Raw genomic sequence first — 22,550 nt, 5'->3', positions numbered from 1 at the left:
ACCAGCTCCCTTTAATTGGCACAAAACACCATTCAAACCCTCAGGATTTTTCCCTCTGGAGATTTCTCTGAGTTTTCCCTGCTCTTTTCCTGGGTGCTCAGGACCCTGGTGGTGAGGGAATAATGGGAATAATTCCCCAGCACCCCGTTGTAATTTGGGCACTTAAGCAGCAAAATCATTTGCATCAGGACTTTGCCAAGTGCGTGCTCCTCAGAACGGCCTGGGGTGAGGCAGCAGTGGTTAATTCACTTTTTCTTTTCTCTGTTATAACAGATTATTTGGCATTGTCTCCTCTCAATTATTGTCTGTGATTCCAACAACACATTTTGGTGCATAAAGAGAGTGGAAATGAAAGCACTGAATAGAAGGGGATAAAAGAGGTTCCTTGGAGAGCTGATGTTAAAAGGCAACAGGTGAAAATCCTGTTAGATTTCAGTGTCCAGTTTAATGGATGAGGAAACAAAGCAGAAATGAAAAGGAAGTTCTGCCTCTGGGAAAAAAAAAATGCACTGCCAGGAGAAATGTCTTGTTAAATATTTATATCCAGTCCTGGCCTTTCACGGCCCTTCATGTTTTTGAATTTTAGAATTGATTTCTTTTAAATAACTGCATACATAAATAAGTGCATCCTAAACATACCTCTCTGTGTATTAGGAGACTCTAAGTAAAATTATTATTCTTATCATAAAACAGATAAATTTAAAGAGTTCTTCTTCCAAATAGATTTGGTCCTGGTTCCCAGCTGGTGCAAATTTGTATTTTTCCATGAAGGTCAAGGTTTTCCTACTCTCACCCTGGAGTAGCCAACCCTGTTGACCTGTTAAAAACCCAGAACACCTCCAGAATAGCAAGTTCAAGTTCTTTAGTGTACCCAGGAAGGGAAAACTTTCCTAAATCCTGATTACTCTTGCAGCTAACATTTTGCTTTTCTAACCTGTTCTGAGTTTGTAGCAATTGTCTGCTGCATATCCAGCAGATGCAAATGCATCAATCCCTGCATGTGTGACTTGTTTGGAGCGCAGGGCAATTATCCAGGAATAAAATCAATTTCTAACAAATCATCTGCCATGTGCAAAGCAGGCCTCTAATAGTAATTAAAGTCATAAAATGGATTCATGGTTCTCTCTAGCTCTTTCTTTTACCCACTGGTAAAAACAGCTCATATATGAGTTCTAGGAAAGAGCATGAACTGCAGAAGAAATTAATTAATAAGCAACAAAAAATCATAAATTAATTCATTTTAGGCCTAGGATTGCATCATGATTTTCAAGCATCTTGATACAATTGATCTGTGTCATGTGACTTTGAAGTGACTTTGAGGGAATTTAGATGTTCATATGGAACTTGTAGCAAAAATAAAAATGTATTTAATGTAGAAAAAGGGAAAAATAGATAAGTCTTGTTTCAAATGCACCAAGACATTCTCTGTAATAAAATGAATCTCTGAAGTTGTACTTCTATTTAGCTCACATTGACATGTTCTTCTCCAATACACTAAAATACACAGCTCATAATCAAGTTTTCTTCTCAAATTGCCAATTTAAATACAAAAAAAAAAAGTCTATAAGTTATTCCCTAACTTGAAACACAGCCATCTTCTCAAAATCAAAACAGTGGTTAATGTTAAATTTGTTAAAGAAAGACATGGCTATTTATATTTATTAAATCCTAATAACTCAATAATTTTAATTGAGAACAGTGGAATTTCTGTTCACTCTGGGCAGGGAAGCTTTCCTGTTGGATTAAGTCTTTTTTTGACCCAGAGATGGGGCAACTGAGAAGCATTTAAAAAACTTTTATTCCATTTTCAGTCTCATGTGAAGGGTGAGACAATACTGGTGTTATAATTCACACCATCACAATCAGAAGCCAGCTCTTTCCTAATTACAAAACACTGTAAGGGTTTTTTGGCCTATCAGCTGTAGCCACACCATGCTGGAAATGCCTTAAAGCCAATCATCCAAAATTACCCCTCGTGGGTCCCACTGCAGTGCATCCTTCATAGCTCTATTTCTCCAAAGTACCTGGTCTTATTTGCAAAGCTCTACAAATCCATTTCCCACACTTTCCCAATTCCCAGTCCTTGTCCTTCCTCCTGCCTGGCTTGGCTGGGCTGGAGCAGCACCCTCAGGGCATCCCCTTCACCCACCCAGTGCTCAGGGATCCCTCTGCTCCTCCCTCTTGGATCACCCAAACCCTCCTGGATTTTCCATGGGGGATCCTTTAGAGACTCCAGCTTTGCTTCTTGGCTGTTGTTTAAAGGACTTCCTCCTCTTCCTCCTCTTCCTCCTCTCCTGCATTCCACCAGCATCCAGCTCTTGAGCAGCTCATCCAGCAGCAGAGGGAAATCATTTGTATTCCTCTTCCCATCTCCAGATCATCTTCAAACCTGTCTAGACATTAAAGCAATCTGTTTGCTGCACTGATTATTCCACTTGGCTGTATCCCCTATCTTAAAATACATAGATTATGCTGAATTAAGTCCAATTTCATCCAGAAACCAACTGATTATTTTCTTCCTTTTCCTCATTATCCAAGTGATTCTAAGTGATGGCAATAAACAGCAACAGCATCACCAAGGAGGAAGGGAATGGGAAGGATCCTCATTTCACACTGAATCATTTACTTGTTAAACAATAAGCCTTGAAATTAACTTTCCCTCCTGACACCCCTGCATGCACAAATGCAAATAAAATGATTACAGCCTTCATCTTGGGCAAAAATAATGGTCATGGATGGTTCAGCTAATCTTAAAGTCACCCTGGAGTTGCAGCCCTGCTTGTTCCTATTTATATTGGTGAGAATTCCACCTAATCATGGTCTAAATCCGTGGCCACCCAGGTCAGGCCAGAACTAGTCCTGGCCACTTTATTTATTGCTGCACTGCAGTATAAGGCTATTAAAAATTCCAAATATTTCCTGACAGCTCTCGGGGGAAATCTACAGTCCATAATTTCCTTTCATGGTACTATTAATACTTCCTGACAGGCTGAAAGCCAGTTGTTAATAATCTGGAAGATTTCCAGCTTCTTGTCTAAAATTAGCTTCAGTTTCACTTCTTTACATTTTTTTTTTTTTTTTTTTTTGGAAAATCTTAACCTCAATCCAGAAATTTCTGAGGCAAGAGTGGCAGGTGGGTGCCCTGGTCCCCTTTCTGCAGGTGTTTGAACCTCCTGGTTCAAAAGAGCATTGCTCCAACTCCAAAACTCCTGGGATGTTTTGCTCAACTCCACATTCCCTTTGGGAAGAAAGTTTTGTGGATTGGTGAGTTCTCTGTGTCCAGTGGGCAAAGAAATTGCCTTTTTTTTTTTTTTTTTTAAGGTGTGGTGAAGGCCACCAGCTGGAGGACCAGGTGTGTAAGAAGTGCAGCAGCAAAAATAATAAAGATGCTGTTTATTTGAAAGGAGAGCCCCATAAAGATATCACAATGCCTTTAATATGGATTTTAATAAAAAGATCTGGGATATTGAATGTGAAGAAGCAAAAGATTAAACTGCAGACACCCAATAAGAGCCTTTAGGGTGGCACAAATGAAAGCATTGCTGGGATATCAGTCTCAGAGAGAAACAACTGCTGCATGAGATCTTGAAAGAGATGAAGTCTTCAAAATATCATTGTAAAAGTTTATCAACAATTCCTTTATTAACCTCCATATCTCTGAAGAAACCTGCACACTGTCTTTTGATGATATTCTCATTTTGATCCTCTTTTTACTGAAGAAATGGGAATTTTGCTGCTGACTTCAGTCAAAACACAATCAATTTTTTTATCATTATTACACTGATAATATTTGGAAGGAGGTTTTTTTAAGCTTTTACTCACAGATATGAAGTAGATATTAAACTTTTCACCTGGGAAGAACAATGTGTGCTCTTCATTCCCAGTGCTTGAGTGCCATCAAGATCTGCAGCTTTAGTGTTTGTGAACATGTTAAAAGAAATGTGAGAATTGGTTCAAAAGTGATATTGTCAGATTTGGTAGATATAACACTTTCTGATCTCTTCAAAAACTGTATTTCTTAGTGTATTGTATTGAAAATTGATCCACACTTACATTTCAGCCAGGCCTTGGAAGCCTTTTTATCAGATTTTTTTCCATCTCAATGTTGGCTCAGTAATTGCTGCAGAGTGTATTAAATGATTGGGAGAGAATCTTCTTATTGTTGGAAATTACCTTTATCATGAAAACTTCTAAATTCTATTTCACATGGAAACCATTCTCTGCTGTAGTTCCCACAGTTCTCTGAGGGCTGAAGTGATCTTTTCATCTCACCAACACTTCCAGGGCAGATTTCACACAGGTGCTGGGGGTGCATTCCCACATATTTAGGGATTAAAATGAGAGCAGCACTTTTTTAACCAAAGAATGAGCAATCAGCCCTTTCAGGCTGATTACTGGCACTGCATAGTGTATAAATTTTTAAAAAGAGTGTCAAAATACAGCTCCAAATGTGGTTGTATGAGATAACTGCACCTGGGTTCAGCACGGGAGCTGGGATATTCTCTGTTATATTCATTATCACTTAAGCACTTTGCTGCTGAAAGACATTTTAATGCTGATTTGTCAACAGCACAGCCCACTGGGGTTTCTACCTTTCAGTCTTTGTGTTTGGGTTAAGTACAGCAAATTCTCTCATTGGCTCTTGCCTGCTGAGACAGGGTTATTTACAGCTGGGAATGCCCACACAGTGTTTGGCTGCTGCACTGGACCTGTTCAGATACTCCTGAAAGAATGGATGAATGAAAGAGTGGCACTCCCTGGGACCTTTCCAGCAGTTCCAGCGGGATCCTGAAGCACATGGACACGTTCTGCAGTGCACTGATGGCAGAGGAGTTCCTCTTTTTCAGCATCCTGCTTTAAGCTCCCCATTTGGTGCTGTGAAGATAAAAACACAGGAAAAAAATCAAAATAATTTTACAGATATTTAAATCTTGCTCTGTCTTGTACTTGATTGTTAAAGAATGTGTGAATCCTTATAAGGATGCTTAGAATCATGGAATGGGTTGGGTTGGAAGGGACCATAAAGCTCCTCCAGTGCCACCCCTGCCATGGGCAGGGACACTTCTGGTGCCTTGTGCAGGCTGGCCTAGAGCAGAGGCTGGGCAGAGTCACAGAATAAAGCAGGGATTTATTCAAAGGATCTCCTCCATGGATCCACCTTGGGCAGCACCAGAGCCCAGCCAGGGCTGCAGCCAAGAGGAACCAAAATGGTCCCAAAATGCACGAGCGCTCCCGGGGGCTCTCACTGGGATCAGCTCTGCTCCATTTGCACCTTGCAGTTCATTGTCCCATTCCAGCTTTAGCCCAGGCACTCCCATCCTGCTTGTTTTTCTCTCTCCAGCCCACGCTGTTTGTGCTCCTGGGCCTGAGCTTTGGATCATTTGTCCTTGGTGCCCAGCTGGAGCAGGAATTGTTTTGTCTCCCTGCTCTGTGCAGAGAGCTCACCATGCCCTGATATGAAGCCCAGAACTGCACACTAAAGCAGCACAGAATCTGAAAAATAGAAAAGCTCAAACCTGAGGCATCACTTCCATTATCCCAGGCTGCTCCAAGCCCCAAAGTCCAACCTGGCCTTGGACATTTCCAGGGATGTTCATCCACAAATTCCCTGTGCCAGGGCCATTTCAATGCTGGTGAATCCATTTGGGGAGGTGAGTGAGGCCTCATCAGAGAGCAAAGTCCGGCCCATTTCTCCGCAGATGTCTTAATTTGGGGAGTTTAAGACATCAAAAGCTTCTGTAATGTCCCACCATGTAGGATCTCAATGTCATCTGAAACCCAACGAGCTGTTTGCTCGGAGTTAGGAAAATGTTTTGAAAACACAAGATTTAAACCCTCCCCGAAGGCTTTATGCGCTGAATTTGAATTGTAAATGAGCCACAATATTTTCAGTTTCCCTAGGAAAAGTAAGCAATAGCAGTCAGGAGTGAAAACCAAATGAAAATCCAAATCCTTTTGTGGAAGAGGAAAAACAAGAATGATCGGTATCGGAAACCTTTGTTAAATAGCACAGGGTGCTTTTCTCCCTCAAAATATGGTTCAATAATTCTAAATAAGCAGTGAGAACTCCAACAGCATACGTAAATCTTGCTGGAGCCTGGAAAAGTGGTCGCTTCTGCTCCTGCTCTGGTAGTTGCAAGTGTTTGCTATTCACTCTGTTATGGATATCTGGAAAATAGTTTGAGTGCAGAAAGCGCCTCAGGGATAAAAAGTTTGAAAAGAAAAATGTAGCTGTATATCATTGGCATTCATGAGAAAATTCACATTCAATGCCTTGGAACCAGGTGCTCAGGAGACAATGGAGAGATCAGGAGCAATGGTGTGCCAGGAATGCAAGCCTGGCTGGGACAGACTCGGCTTATTTCCTGGCACATGAGGAATACAGAAGTGTGGAAGGCCAAATTCAAAAGATAATAGAGATGTGTGGAAGCTGGTGGGAGGGAAAGCTGAGGCTGCAGGATAAAAAGGCTGTGCATGCACTGCCTGGATTAGAGCCTTTCTCTCCACATTTCCATTCCTTTCTTCTGCCAGGCAGATCTCATTCTATAGGTGGTTGCACCAATAAACCTGGGGTGAAGCTCCTCCACCAGCACCACTGTGGAATTTGGCTCCAAATCCTTGTTATTTTTTTTTTTTTTCCCCACCAGGTCAAAAAGTTGCTCTTTCTGCAAACACAGCTACATTTTGCCATGGGTAAAAATGTCAATTTGCTGGAATTTAGCTGAGAGCAAAATCTCATCATTCCCAGGGCCTGACAGGTTTTACCCCAGTTCAATGTCACATCGCCACCTGAACCAACTTTTGCTTGCAGAAAACTTAACAGAAAATTGTGGCAGAAGTGGGAAATGGGACCTATTTTCATGAAAATTCATATGACACCAGAAAAGCATTTTGTCTTTTGTCACAGATTTGGTCTTGTAAATGTTTTGTTACTCAAAAAATAAGTGGTTGTGGAAATTAAGGGTCTTGAAAACCAAAGCCTCAGCACCAGCTTGGGCTCAGCAAAAACGAGACATTGGCACTTAGGTTAATGTGTTAAATGTATGTCAGATTCATTTATTAATTAGTTTAATTAATAAATGAATCCATAGCCTATTCCCTTCTAAATTGCAATGAAAACATCTGTACAACTGCAACCTCCAGCCACACCACAAGACAGCCTTTCCCTCCGTGTGCTAAGTGCCAAGTCAACACTCAAATCCCACTTTTAGACTGAATTTTTCAATATCCCAGAAGTCCAGGAGGGAATGTTTGATGACAGCAATAGTTTTGTGTACTTTGTTTCCAATATTACCCAGAGTGTCTGCAAGGAGAAGCAGGAGCTGCACAACTCATCCACACAGAGCCATTGCTGACCTGGGTATTTTATCCACCTTTTTCTATTTTTTCACCTGTATATCCCTGTGTGTCCCACACATTTGGATGTCCCAGGAGCAGACATCTCTCCTTTCCCCACGGATCAGAAGTGAAAATGACAGGTATAAATTATCTGAGGTCTGAGTTCTTTCCTATGGACTTGTTTTCTCTAATGGGAAAACAACAAAAAATGATGTTGCCTCCTTCTGTAACAAACATATTTGTATAAATTACATCCTGCTGACAAATGGACACATAATCAGGATTTTTAGGGGGAAATGTAATGTTTCCCCCATGACCATATTTAACATATTTTGTTCTCCATCCATCTCTCTGCTCAAATCATGGCATAACAATTAGAATAAGTGATAGCAGCACATCCAGAAAACAAAGGGTATGATGGCAGAATTTATCTTGTTACATTTCTTGATCTAACACCAGTCTGGGATTTCTGGTCTGAACCAGATTTTTTCTTATGCTATAAATATTTCAGTTTTTTCATTTATTCTTGATTTAGTTTGACAGTAAATAATCCCATGGAAGCAGCTGTTGGAAAGATGTTGTAAAAAATATTAAGTGCCTGCTCGCCAGTTCAGTCCTTGTGTTTGTCAGAGGGAAGGGAATAAAACAGTTGGGTAACTTCAAGGAAATATGTGTGTGTGTGTGTGTGTGTGTGTATTTAAAATAATGCCCCATAATTTGCACTCCTAGGAGCAGAAGAATTACAAATACCTTGTATGAATACAAAGAGTTTGGGTTGTTTATTCTGGATATTGACAGCTGCAGGTTCTTGTTTCAGGGTTCCAAAAGACTCATCCAGAACCCAACAAGAGGAGAATAGAAAGCAGGGAGGGTTTCAAAAGGATATTTCCTTGCAAAAAAAAAAAAAAAAAAAAAAAAAAACAAACGGATCTGTCCTCTTGGAAAAGGCAGGGTCTGGGCAGTTATTTGGATTTTATTGGTTATTTTTTGTTTGGAATATCAGTAAGCATGTGAGTAAGTCTGGATGGTCTAAGCCCATTCCTAATTTTCTTTGGCAACTCGTGCACCTTTAGAAGGGATTTCTGCACTAAATAACCCACACACCCAATGTGGAAGGACCAGAAACTGAATATATTTGAGAGATCTTGAGGAAAAGGAGTTGGGTGGGACCAACACTGGGACGTGTTCCCTGTCCAAGAAAACAACCACAGAGAAATACCCAGCACAGGAGGGGAATCCAAATAGAAATGCCAAGGAAAACACGTGGGAATGTGCAGAATTCGTGGCAAATAACTTCAGCAAAAGGGGATAAATTGCAGACAAACGCTGGTTGTTATCTGCTAACAGCCAACTTGGCACCCACCAGGATGATTTGTCAGCCAATGGGCAATTTGAGCCTCCTCACCCTGTGCTGCTGCTGCACACACCGGCCCTGGGTGCCTGGGGAATCTTCTCCCTCCTCCAGGGAAAAAAAAAAAACAATCTAAAACTGGGACAGGTAAAGTCACAAAATTAATACAGGAGGGATTAGATTACATTTAAGTGATTAATTAAAATCCTAACTTACATTTTTTGATCTGAAGGGATACATTCTGTTCAGGAAGGACAAGGGAAAACAAATTTAAAGCAGCTTTTTTTTTTGTCTCAGATATCACAGATATGTACATGAGCTTCAAGACAAATATTGACAAGCAGGAGAAAGGGTGTGAAATAAATATGATGTGATTCAATAAGGAAAAGCACCAGGTTTTCCACTGAAGCAGAAATAATCAATGCCTACCTTCAGTATGGCCAGGTGGTTTAAAGGAGGGGCTGGAGTGGAACCTGAACTGAAGGCAAGTGCTCTAAAAAAGCACCCAAAAGTATTAAAAAAGAAAGGAAATATTGACTGAGGGTGTTTAGGGGCAGTTGCTGCTGCTTGGAGCAGGGTTGATACATAAAGGTTCAACGCAGCTCATCCTTCTCTGTTTCTACTCCGACAGAATTATAATTTAATACTTTTTAATCCTTTTCCTTTCAAACACTTATAAATTTTGCAAATGTTCTTCAATAGATCACAGCTGTGTGCGAAGTAGGACATCATGAAAGGCTAAAAGAAACTCTGGGGTTTTTCCATCCTTTTTTTCCAAAATTTAGAAGCTTGTCAAGTTTTGATCATTCCTTGGGATTCTAAGTGTCTCCCTTGAGAACTCCTGCATTTCTTAGGTGAAGCTTACAGAAAATATTAACAAAATGAAGTCCCTTAGAGAAGTGGGATGGCTTCCAGAAGATTTGGATTTCTTAATTTTCTAAAAAAATATCTCTGTCACTCCTATCAGCAATAAGTTCCAGGGCAACCCTGGATGAGATCTTTTCACACTGCTGTGAAAAATGAGACAAGTGAGAAGAGAATATGGATCCATAAGTGTGCCTCATAATTGTAATTTCTCAGTGGAAAATTTTCAGTACTTAAAAGGTTTGGAATGATTTTACAATTTTGTAAACTCATTTTATTAAGTGATTTCTGGTTTCAGCTGCTTTATGAGCTGATGCCCAACAGTAAATCACTCGTTTGCCCTTTGGGAGTATAGGCCAAAGAGATACTTTTTCCTGGCTTAATTCATCATCTGTTGACTGAAATGTCAAAGGAAATTAGAGGAAATTGTTTTGTAAATCCTTACAGAATGGTTCAGTTCTGAAGGATCAAACTTCACACACATAATGTGTTTTTTTTTTCCTTTTTACCTGGGGTGTGTGTGACATTGTGATCCCTTCTCCTCTCCTGGGAGATCAGTTGTTTTGTATCAGGATACAACACATTCACCAAAGGATCCTGGCTGGGATCAGAACCAAACCACGATGGAATCTTGGAATCCCTGACTGGTTTGGGTTGGGAGGGACCCTAAATCCCACCCAGTGCCAGCCCTGCCAGGGCAGGGACACCTCCCACTGTCCCAGGCTGCTCCAAGTGTCCAGCCTGACCTTGGGCACTGCCAGGGATCCAGGGGCAGCCCCAGCTGCTCTGGGAATTCCATCCCAGCCAAGAATTCCTTCCCAATCTCCCATCCATCCCTTCCCTCTGGCAGTGAAGCCATTCCCTGGGTCCTGTCCCTCCATCCCTTGTCCCCAGTCCCTCTCCAGCTCTCCTGGAGCCCCTGGCAGGGCTCTGAGCTCTCCCTGGAGCTTCTCCTCTCCAGGTGAGCCCCCCCAGCTCTCCCAGCCTGGCTCCATGGAGAGGGGCTCCCTGTGATAGAGCAAGAAATATCTTAACATTTGTTGAACATTTAGGAGTTGGGAAAAGCTCATTTTCCCAAACACTTTCATTTTCTTCCATCCCAACACTGACTGGCAGAGGGACCACAGGCAGATTTTTCTTTCCTACGTGGAGAAACTCCCTCCCATCCAAGAGATCTCTGTGCCTCATGGAGTGGATGGGAGGAACCCCAACATTACCTATGATTTTCATTCCAACTTTGTCTCATTTTGGAATTATTTTTGTGCCAGAATGAGCCTATCCTATTGCATTTGTGGTGTCTGAGTCTCCAAACGGTGCAGCAGAACGTGATTTTACCTGGGGAAATTTGGGGTCTTTATTTGGAGTCTGTACTTTAATTGCCCAATATCTCTTCCTGTTTTTGCAGAATATCCAGGTAGTCACAGGAAGACACACTTTACTTTCTTCCACTGATTGGATGGGAGGAATTTTTGACCTTGGAAAGTGGAGATGGTGTTGCTATGGAAACTAATAAGTCTGCTGCCATTCATGAGCTGCAGCACAGGTAAAATGTTCCACTATTAGTGTTTGTGATTGATAAATCTCTGTCAGTGTCATAGTTCCTGGAGAAAGGAGAAGCAATTACCAAAATTAACAGCCCTTTTTTGTAGGAACAAGTGACTAAGGAGCTTTTCATTAGGACACGCTTTAATTTTAAACAACTCCAGGTGCTGCCTTTGAACCAGAAAAACACTTTTCAAGATCATAAGAAAGCTGGAATCCGGGTAACAGCTTTAAAAAATAGTCTAAGCTGTAACAGTGAGAAAGAAAAGCAATTGTTACTTGGGTGACAACATCGTGAAAACATTTCTTGGCCACAATATCAGGAAATGAAGCTGGATTGAAAACCAGACCAGTTTGGGAGCACTGAATTAATGGTTTTGGTTCCACATTTCATATCACACCCTTCAAGTGCTTCCATGCGAGTGAAGTGTCTTTAAATCACAGTTAACTGAAAGGCAAATTAAAGTGTTTATTTATGAAGTCCAACAATGGGTGAGAATCATAAGGACTATCAATATAAATGCACAAAGAGGAGAGAAAATCTGGCTTAAAGCCCAAAGCAAGTGCAAACATTCCTTCTTTGCCTCCTGCTGGAGTGGTGATGGACCCTCATCCTCCCACCCTGGGCATCCTGACCCTCCTCAGGCTGGGATCAGAGGACAAAAAGTGCTTGGAGGGAGCAGGAATGCCTCACCTCCATTCTCCTTCCTGAATATCCCCTGTGTTTATTGAAAATATCAACAGTTTGTAACATATTGTGAGGTAAAATGTTCTTTGCTGCCTGGCTGGGCATTGCTCACAGTGAGGTTTGGCATTCTGAGTTCATTCCTGATCCAAACCTTTCTTCTAATTAAAAGCATATAACTTGACAATCCTGCTTCACAGAGCCATAAAAATGGGATTAACTCATGTGGCTCATTACAGCCTCATCTCCAAACAGGCACCGGGTGGGAACTGAACTCTTTGTGGTTCTAATGAATTTGGGGATGGACTGACCCTTCACACTTGGCTGTGATAGAAACCATGACAACTGACTTTTGTCTCCAATTAATGTATTGAACTCTAAATAGCCAGGATATTACTCATGTACTTACAAGGAAATTGTATTAAAGTAACCTCAAATGATACTTAAATTAATTATGTAGTGCATGAGTCAGCAGCTGTTTGAAGTGAAGAAACAGAGCAGAGGGCAGACTTCAGTACCATTTTAAAATACAATTTAAATGAACCTCGATGCTGTTTTATCTAAATGTGAAATGTAAACCTCAGGATAAAAAAAAAAAGCAAATCTCAGGATCAGACTGTCTGTTAAATCAATATCAAGTTGCTATTTCAGTAACAAACAACCAGCACATTAAGGACTAAGAATCTTGGAGTATATAAAATATTGTGATATATAAAATATTTCAAGCGAGCAGTCGCTCAATTAAGCCCAGCTTTGCTGAACTCATCTCAACAACCATGTGTTTAGGACCTAAATCTTCCCTTTAATTCCTCATTGCCCCACTCAGCCCTCTTGGGTACCTCTCACAGATCCTTCCCTCCTTTACTACTCTGAGTAAAGCACTTGTACCAGTCTTTCAGAGCACAGGATTCCCCTGTAATTCCTTGATTTCTCAAGGAAATTGATGGTGGCCCTGGAATCTGAATTGCTAGAGGAGCAGGGCAGCTGCATGAGGGACAAGATATTCTTACACCCATTATTTGTATCTCCAAAAAGAACCTTTTCCTTCCTTTTTTTTTTTTTTTATTTTTTTCCCCCAAGCTTTCATTTTTGAAACCTTTTGTCATCTTCATCATTCTTGCCAGAGGATCATCTTTAACAAGCCCAGTGCTGGGCTTTAAACCTGAGTTAAAAGGTACTGGGAGCTCACTTTTAGATGAACATGTTCAGCTTTTAAAGACTTAAAAATAGCTAAAAATGCAAATTTTCCATATTCCCAGGCACCAAGAGTAGCTCACAACGGCACTTTTGTCCTGCTCCTGCTCTCAATTAAAGGAACAGCAAAAGCTCCCACTGACTTCACTGGGATAAATTAATTTATTCCTGGGTATAAATTAACTCCATTGATTTCAGCAGAGCTGCGCTGATTTTCACTCCATGACATTCTGAAATATGCCTGATGGTAACAGTCAAACTGCACTTATGGCAAAACTTCTCTGATTTATCACATGGAAGGTTCACATCAATTTAGGAATAATAGAAATGGGTGGGAAGGGGAGGAACCAGCCCTGATGCTGAGCAGTGCAGTTTTGTGGGCTGGGGATGAAAAGGTAATTCAGGGTGTTGGATGGCATTGGTCACTCATTTCCTCCTTGTCTCTACCTCAATTCTACCTGACATGTCGAATGAAAATGATTTTGACCTATAAATTAATTTTAAATCTCAGGATTAAATGTGCTGTGCAGAAGAACTGGATATTATTACCCCCGAAAAATGGCAATTCAATTACTCAAAAATCAAAGTGTCCTCTATATTCTCTTTATAGGCAAAAAATCGTGGAAAGAATAATGTTCCCTCCAACTCTTATTTTCCAGCAAAGCTTTTTGATGTGTCTCCACGAGGGTCTTTAGGGTTTTCTTGCAGTGCCTTAGGGGACAAAATAAAATAAGGTAATGCATGCACAGTGAGGGAACAGATTAGATTTTTTTTTTTTCATAACCCATTGCTATTTAAATGAGATAATCTGATCTAAGCAGAGCACCAGAGGCAAGAAGGGTGATGAAGATAAACTCAGAGATCATTACTTTAAATTCTGTGTACTTGCTATAGGGATGTACAACAACCATCTCCTGACATCACTGAGATTTAAACTTTACTTGATATGAATATGTTAGGAAAGAGCCTTCCCTTTCTGGATTAAAGATGTAGGCAGGATTTTGGGAAGTTGAAATGAACAGACCTGTCCAAAGTGCTCAATAAAATAAAATAATTGTCTCTTCACACCAAAACTCTCTCAGGTTTTACTCCTATGGCTGCTCCTGGATTGTGCTGCTTCCTCTGGAGTTGTTGTGCAAGTTGCCCAGAATATCTTAATGAGACAGGATTTTATTTTCATTTTAAATATCATATTTCTGTCCTAAGCATCCATCAGATGCACCTCAGGCTGTTCTGTGGGTGTAGGTGCCAGGTCAGGTTCTCCAACAGGTTGGAGGAAATTTCCTCACCTCTCTCTCTCTGGTCCCTCCATTCTCTCCTGGGTCAATAAGGAATTACCTTCTGATCATTTCAAGGGTCTGTCTTCCTCCTGGACAGCTGATCCAAATTTTCTGTGTCCTTCCTGTTCCTAAAGGGAAATGCCTCCTCTTTGACCTGTTTCCTGGTGGCTTCTTCTCTTCTAATAAATCCATGCATGGAGAGGTGGCCTTTGTCACTGTCCTTTGTTCTGCTGATGGTCTTGGCCCCACGGTGGGAGCAAAGAGGATTTCCAGGATTAAAGACAAGGAAAAAGCAGAATGGCAGTGAATTCTATCAGGCTGTGGACAACAGAAATATCCCAAGCCAGCCTGACCTGAATTTGGAAATGAGGCATCAACTGTATTTTTACACGGCCCTTTGGCTCCTTGCCTCCAAACCAATCCAAGATGCAACCCCGACCTCCCGGGCTGGGTTTTTGGCCCATCCTTTTGAAACTGTTAAATTAGAGAGAGACATTTCCTGATGCAAAGTGTCCTGATCCTCCTCTGGGTCACAGCAGGATGAATATTGAATGCAGCACATCCCACACTCTGCCTGCAGCGTCTCGCAGATTTATTGTTGGCATAACAGCACCTTTAGGGATGGAACAGCACACCATATATTTTAGGACAAGTGACATCTTTGCTATTTCTAACAGCAAAAATGTGGAGATGAACTAGTCCAGCCTGGCAATGTTCAGGCTTCCCTGAACAACCAGAAGCATTTGGAGATGTGCTGATGAGTCGGACAATGATAATAATCGGGTGTCCCTTAGACGGCGTGGAGGTTTTCATGGTTTGGGGAAATAAAAAGCTGCATTTCTGTAAAGGACTTGCAAGGCTGTGGCAGGACATGGCTGATGCTCCCAGGAGAGGCAGCAGTGACATTTGAAGAAATTTGTTTCCATGCTGTGGGGTGCCAGGAGGTTCAGCTCATTCCCCAACATCAATGAACAACAAGCACCCCCGGTGGAGCAGAGCCAGAAAAAAAGGAACCTCATGCCCTGAAGATTCTCCATTACATTTAGGGAGTGTGGCGGGGTCTGAAGCTTTCCACCAGACAGACATAAACCCACCTCAGAGCTTTGCCCTGGCTGGACACCAGTGCCACTCACATTCCCCAAGGACTCCACCCCAAACCTGGAGACTGGGAATTATGTCCAACATTCCCTACCACGGGCTAGACTCACCCAACATTAGAATCTCCCTCATTGTCCTTCATCTCCCAGCAAAACCCCTCTGTGGAATTCCCCTGAGTGCGTGGATGTGGTGGAGAAGAGGTGAGAGCTCAGGTGCTGCTTTGAGGATGCACTTTGAGATTGGAGCCTGCATTGATTTCACTGTCAGGGAAATGTTATTTATGGTTCCTGGAGTGAGGTGGAGATGCTGCAGTTCACGGGTGTGAATTCACCAGAGTTTTGTGTTTTGTATATGGTTCTAGAGTCTAAATTCTTTAGTCTGAAAGGCCTTGTCTATTTTTATGCTGGTTTAAATAATTATTGCTTCCCAATCTTTTCAATTAGTTGCTTTACATTATTTTTTTCCCTTTTATTTAAATTTTGCATGATTTCTTCCTGTTTCGTATCAAACTATTTTATCTCCCAGCACAAAAGGTTCATTAACTTTTTAAAATAACATCCTGGTACTTTAGAAGCCATGATTTTTTTTTTCACTTTTTTTGTTGCAACAGCTTCAAAGACAATTCAATTTTGCTTTATTATCACTGCCAAGAAGTTGAAATTAGCAGGTGATTAAGCATGGCAAATATTTTGAGCATTTTCTATTGTCAACAATGGCAAATTTCAGTATAAAGACATTAAACTTAAGAAGGCACAAGAATATATTACTGAAACACTTTATTGAAGCACAAAATTTTCAAGGAAAATTGCTGGTTTTAAGTACTTGCTTAAACAAAGAGTAGGTTTAGAATAGATTTTAGAGATAAATTGTTCCCTAAAAAGGGTTGAGGCCCTGGCACAGGTTGCCCAGAGAAGCTGAATTTTGAGATTCCCCATTTTAGAGTTACCAACATGGATTTTTTGGAAGTTGAGAGCCAAATTCGCTCCCTTTTTATCTCCAGTACACCAATACCTCAGTTAAAGAACTGACACTTGAAAGCTTAGATTTTATTATAGCCACATAATCATGGAATCACTGAAGGGTTTGGGTTAGAAAGGACCTCAAGGATCATCTACATCTTATATGAAATAGGGAGAAACCCAGCTGAAGTCTAATTTTCCACTAGCAGATATGAGAAATTTTTTTATAGAAATCAGAGCTTGGAAATGCAAATAAAAACAAAAGTTAAAAAAAAAAAAAAAAAAAAAAAAAGAAAGAAAAAAAAAACCCACCCAACCAAAACCAAAAAAACCTACCAAAAAAAAAAAACAAACCAAAAAACATAAAAAAACCCCATCAAAAACCCAAACCAAACAAACAAAAATACCCAAAAAAATTAACTCTACTTTATTTTGACATGAAAACCTGGGCCAACACCCTGACACGGGTGAAATCTTGCCCACAAACTTTTAAGTGCTGTGACTGATATCTGAGACTTCCACGTAATCAGAGGCCGATCATCCTTCCCATTGTTTGCAGAAGCTGGAAAATAAAACGTCTGGGATTATTGATTTGCTACTTCTTTTTCATTTAGCGCCTATTGATCGCTGTTTATTTGTGTGGTTTTTTTGTTGAGCAGGAATTAACATTGAAAACTTCTTGGAATTCACTGCATTCGCACCTACTTGACATTCCTAGGGAAATCTTGCTGCCACAATTCCACTCCAGCGGGGTATTTCAAAAATCGGTGTTTTCTCCTCTGCCCTCTTGGCAGCAAAAAAAAATTCATGCACTTTTTTTTAATGTATTGTTAAAAAAAAAAAAAAAAAGCTTTAAAAATGTATTTTAAAAAGCACTTTAAAAAAATGTCATATTATTATGGTAGGCACTTGCCTGGGACAGAAAATGTGGTTGTCACAGAGTTTGAGCTCCCAGAGTCATTTCCAACCCCTCCGGATGATTTAGGCTGTGGTTATGGTGCCTACATTACAAAAATAAACCTCTTGGGCTTGGGAGGTGTTTTTTCATCCCTGTCTGCAAGAAGAAATCTTGTGATTGCCACAAAAAATTGCTTGTGGAGTGTGGAGTGTGGCAGGCCTGGGACAGTCGGAGGGAAATAGGGATGGATTATTCCAGCTGGATGGGTGGAAATGTCTGGGGGAGCTCTGAGCTGCTGGCTGAAGCTGCCACAGCTGGGCCGTGTGGAAAGCACTCCTTCCATTGCTCTTGTGATATTCAGATCCCACCGTTTTCCCAGTTGTAGCTCCCAAAACAGTGAAAACCACACATTTCCCAGGAGACTGGATTTTAGTCCTGAGCCAGCCAGTAATAATGTGAATGGATTATTTTTATTTACCTTGCACTTGTTTTTCACCCTCCAGAACACCCCTTTTCTCCATTACTCCATTCATATTTAGGATTAAACTCTTTAAAAAGAGTTAAAAATTAAAAGCAGCGTTTCATTGCCATGGAATTACACAGTTCCAGGAACTGGAGGAGCAGCCCCACATGCACCATGTGAGGATTTATCTCAGCAATTGCTGTGGTTGCTGGCACAGTTATCACCATTGACATCCAAAGGCAGATAAAGCTCTATAACTTGCAGGAGGTGAGAGGGGAGCAAGAGGGCAAATTTTGAGTGTGGAGGCAGAGTCCAGGCACAGAGGGGACCTGCAGCCCCCATTTCCCTGGCTCTCTGCTTCCCCTTGTGTGCCAAGTCCACCCAGAGCTGCCAGTCCTTGTCCTATGGGTCAGACACTGCCTAAATTCCCTCCTGGTTTGCAGCAAAAGGAAAATTTATAAACTTTATTTTGATATATTTGATTTTTAGACCCTTGCAGAATTTTAGCAGTAGCACTTTCCCCCCTTCTGGTTATAGCATAACCAGTATTTTGTCCTGTGCTCAATATTAATATCTGCTTTATTGTTCTATTCTAATTACAATCTCATTATGAAAGGGGCCCTATGTTTTCCTGTGACAGCTATTGTATCTCATTGTTAGTGGATCTCGGTTATTCCATGGTTATTGTTATTAATAATTTGTAGCAATTGGATTGGAATTAGAATATTACTTTGCTAAATCACTTTTGCTGCTAATTAAGGCACTGTGTGTGACATTGTTTCACTCCAAACATCATCATCCTGCTTTTCAGCCTGCTCTAATTACCTGTAACTCACTCAATTCCACTCAGAAGTCAGGTCTTTTAATCAAACTCCTTCGAGCTTTGCCATGGTGGGAGCTGCTCTTGGTGGGAATGAAAAGTTCTCGTGGACAAAGATATTTGTAATGACAAATGCACCTTTCACTGCAGCCCTGGAGCTCCTTAGAAACAGAATAATTGTCCTCAATGCTTCCAAACACAGTAGAAGGAAGGAGGGTTCTGAGGGAAAGGGGAAAGATGACTGAAAAAATTCCAACTCTTCAAGGTATCAGCAAGGAAATCGCTGTGGCTTTAAATTGTCTTCTCTGCACAAAACAGCTGTGAGATCAGATCTGTCACACTGTTTGCTGGGGCAATCTTTCCTCTGAAGCAGCAGCATCACTTCGTTATTTGCCGGGGAACTTTGCTCACTTTGGCTGCCAAAACAAGCAGAAGACACACAAAGGTCATGCTTGAGTCATGAGTGAAGACTCACATTAATGGCCAGGGGGCTTCCTGGTGTGTGCCTGGCATTAGCAGGACTCTCTCTCAGTGACAGAACCTCTGACATCTCCTGAATATTGCAGCAGTTTGAGGAAAAGCAGGAAGAAAGGGTTTATTTCTGCGCAATTCTTTCTGCAGCCATTTTAGGGGAGTGCAAAAAAAGGTGCAAGGAAGGTGCAGACATTTGTGCTGGAGCTGTTCTGCAAACAAACCTGTGCACACAGGCAGCAGCCTCACCTTTCTTTTGTCATGGGATCACAGAGAGATGGAATGGTTTGGGTTGGTAAGGACCAAAAAGCCCCTCCAGAGTCACTCCCTGCCATGGCAGGGACACCTTCCACTGTCCCAGGCTGCTCCAAGACCTGTCCAGCCTGGCCTGGGGCACTGCCAGGGATCCAGGGGCAGCCAGAGCTGCTCTGGGCACCTGTGCCAGGGCTGCCCACCAGCAGCATCCCTGCACCCCAGGGAGGAAAGCTCTGAGGCAAGCAGGGATTCAGGCACCAGCCCAGCATCATTCCAAAGCCAATGGAAGGTTATTTCCATGGGAGGTTATTTCTGTGTGCTGATCTCCAGTCTGGGTGGTTTTTTTTTTTTTTTTGCCACAGGATTTCTTTAAAAGCAGATGCAAAGCTCGTTATCATTTGGGAGAACTGTCTGGGGAGAGAGCAGCCTGTTAGAAAATGAGAGCTCGGGACTGGCTTCTCCTCTGTGGCACTGCTGGGTGCCCTTGGCCAGGCTGGGTTTGTTTGGTTTCACTGCCCAGCAGGTGCCCAGGCTGCCCCCCCTCCCTCCCAAGCCTTGGGAGAGTCTCCATCTCAGTGCCCTGAGCTCACCCTGGAAAATTTAGAGTGCTTTAGAGTAAAATCTATCCAAACTTTGGCTCACGTGCTCAGAAGGCCTTTCCCCCCAGCCCCAATGTGATTTATGGAATGCAATTTCTTCATCCTCTAACATTGTCTCACTTTATACACTTATGCCAAATCGGTTTTGATGATTTATTACTTTTCCTGCAGCTTAAAAAAAAATGGGTATCAATACAATGTCAACAAAACTGTAGGGGTTAATCTCCACTAATTTATTGAGCATTAATCAGATTCATATTTGAGTCATATTAGGCTATAGCTACAAAAATCACAGATGGTATAATGCAGCTTAAATCAGAATATAATGTGATACCTCCAACTTCTGTTTCTATTTAGATTTATTCTGATTTACACTGAATATGGCAGGAATAAAAGACTTTTCTCTGTGTCTTCCTTGTACATTTGTAAGTTTGCAAAACACAAATAGTTTGCTCTAGGCCAGACAAAATGTAACAATTTATGCAATAGATATTGAATTCATATTTGCCTGACAAGTGACCTTATCAGCTATAACTTGTCATTTCCTAATTAGTCTACATTTATTTTATTCACTCAATTAACCCCCAGCCTCTCCAGGAGATAAGTTGGCGATACACGAAATTATGTGTGGTGTTGCAATTAAAATGGTGCTGCACATGTACTCCACAAATTTGCCTTAAAGAAAGGTAAACCTCATTAATATCCCACCAGTCTGACTGCAAATTAAAGTGGTTTTATTGCCAGTGATGCTACTGACTTTCAGTGCTCACTGGCAGGGAACAACAATGTCTTTTCTTCAGAGAATCTAAAAATAATCACATAAAACTAAGAGTGCACAGTGAGATTTAGAGAGCAGAAATATCTACGTATTATTAAACCTCTCCTTCCCAGAAAAATGCCCAAGTTTTCCATGAAAAAAAAATATTTACAGATTAAGAGTGACCTGAAAGGTGAGCACTGAGAATTTGTATGGAAAAGAACAAAATCCTATGAACAGAATCCAGCTTGATTCATATTTTGTGCCTTGAAATAACTTGGGTTAAGAGTTTTGGATAAAAACCTGTGGTTCAACTGAAATTCATGCAAACTTTAAGGAAACCAAACCTGAATCAAGATTTCTCTCCCAGTTGGATATGTGTAAAATGCTTGTGCATATACACAACTAATTTATAGGAGAAATCGAGACAAGAGAATTGTTGTCAGCCCAAAGGTGGATGTCCACTCAAGTCAAAATAATCAAACAAACATTTATTGTATTGCACTGGCATTTTACCCAGATGTCTGCATAGTTTTCAAGATATTAGGGATGTGAAAACACAAGCACACAGAAAATGAATGTGGTGAAATAGGACGTGTTGTAAATTCAGTCGGGTGCAATTATTGAGGAGAGGGAACATGGAGCACCCTCCTCTCTTTGCTTTGAAACTCTGCAGTCTAAATCTCCTGAAATTAGAGCTGAATCCATCATTGATTATGTCACTGCCCAGAAATATGGCCTTGAGCAGATCTGTCATAACTCTGCTGGTGATGCTGCACCGCGGGCACGGCGACCATCAGTCAGGAGGATACAATTTCCCAAGCACCACAAGTCAAGCAAATGTGCTCCCAGCAGCCTTGTGGGACAGGTTCTGCTGGAGATGGATGGCACCAGGCTGTGATGGATGGCAGGGACAGGGCAGCTCCTCACACACCTCTGCGGTGTGATCGGGCTTTGATCCTTAGGGAAGGACTTCCACTCTGAATCCCACAGAAATCAGGGGAAAAGGGAAGTGCTGGCTGCCCATCCCAAGGCCAGGCTGGGCTTGGAGCAGCCTGGGATAGTGGAAGGTGTCCCTGCCCATGGCAGGGGTGGAACAGGATGGGATTTAAGGTCCTTCCAACCCAAACCATTGTGGACTTCAATGATTCTGTGATCCAGCCTGAATTCAACACTTGCCCTTTTTGTCTTCACATCCTGAAATTCTCCAACACCTCTATATCCCTTGTTTTATTTTGTTTTATAATCTCACCCATATATTATTTTCACTTTTTGGATTTCATCTTTGCATTTCATTTCATTTTGTCTTTGCATTTATTATGTTTCACTGCTCACATTACCCCCACAATTTTAACACTCTGTCCCAGCTCAAGCGATGACAAGCTGCCCCTACATTGAGTGTCCTCCTTTCTTTGGCATCAAAACACTTTCCATTTTTTTTTCTCCCCAGTCTGCTGCAGTTTGAATTACACCACTGGCAGAGATGAGATGACTAATCCAATTTCCCTCTATGCAAAGAATCCTCTTGCATTTCTCTCTGCACTTCTACTTTTTCCCTGAATAGCCGTCATTTAATGCCCCGTTATCTTGGATGGCACTCATTTAGTGGTTTATTAAGCAGTAATTCAGCAGCCTGTTATCAGTTCCTACTAGAGCTGGGGAAAATATGCCAGCCAAGTATGCGAGATTTCCGCAGAATTACAGCAGTTTTGTGATTTTTGGATTAGAGAAAAATTACCCCAAAGTAATAGATATGAAATGTTTTCCCTGCATTTCATTATTGGCCCGGTGCTAAAGCTCCCATCAGGCTATTCCTACTGTAGATTGTCTGATTTTTATTTCTGTTTCCAGCCCAAGCAGCAAAATTCTACAAAATCACAGAGAACTCAATGGACTGAGAAGTCCTAAATCTGGACTCAGTTTTTCTCCTGCACTTGTGTTCTTTATGAATGTTTCCAGGTGGGAAAAGGACATAA

The 22,550-nt window shown here is 41.4% G+C and overlaps 1 protein-coding gene across 1 annotated transcript in view; it reads left to right on the top strand.

Moving 5' to 3' along the window:
• The window catches only part of LOC128794276 (contactin-6-like), a 125,618-nt gene that overhangs the window by 12,016 nt on the left and 91,052 nt on the right, over nucleotides 1–22,550 (top strand). Inside the window, exon 2 of the mRNA XM_053954023.1 lies at nucleotides 10,959–11,096. Coding sequence (XP_053809998.1) covers nucleotides 11,042–11,096 — 55 coding nt within the window. The 5' untranslated portion in view covers nucleotides 10,959–11,041. The remainder of the gene's footprint in view (nucleotides 1–10,958; nucleotides 11,097–22,550) is intronic.

Source organism: Vidua chalybeata, chromosome 12 (genome assembly GCF_026979565.1).
Source record: "Vidua chalybeata isolate OUT-0048 chromosome 12, bVidCha1 merged haplotype, whole genome shotgun sequence".
NCBI classification, from domain to species: Eukaryota; Metazoa; Chordata; class Aves; order Passeriformes; family Viduidae; genus Vidua; species Vidua chalybeata.
This window is presented reverse-complemented; position numbering and strand designations above follow the sequence as displayed.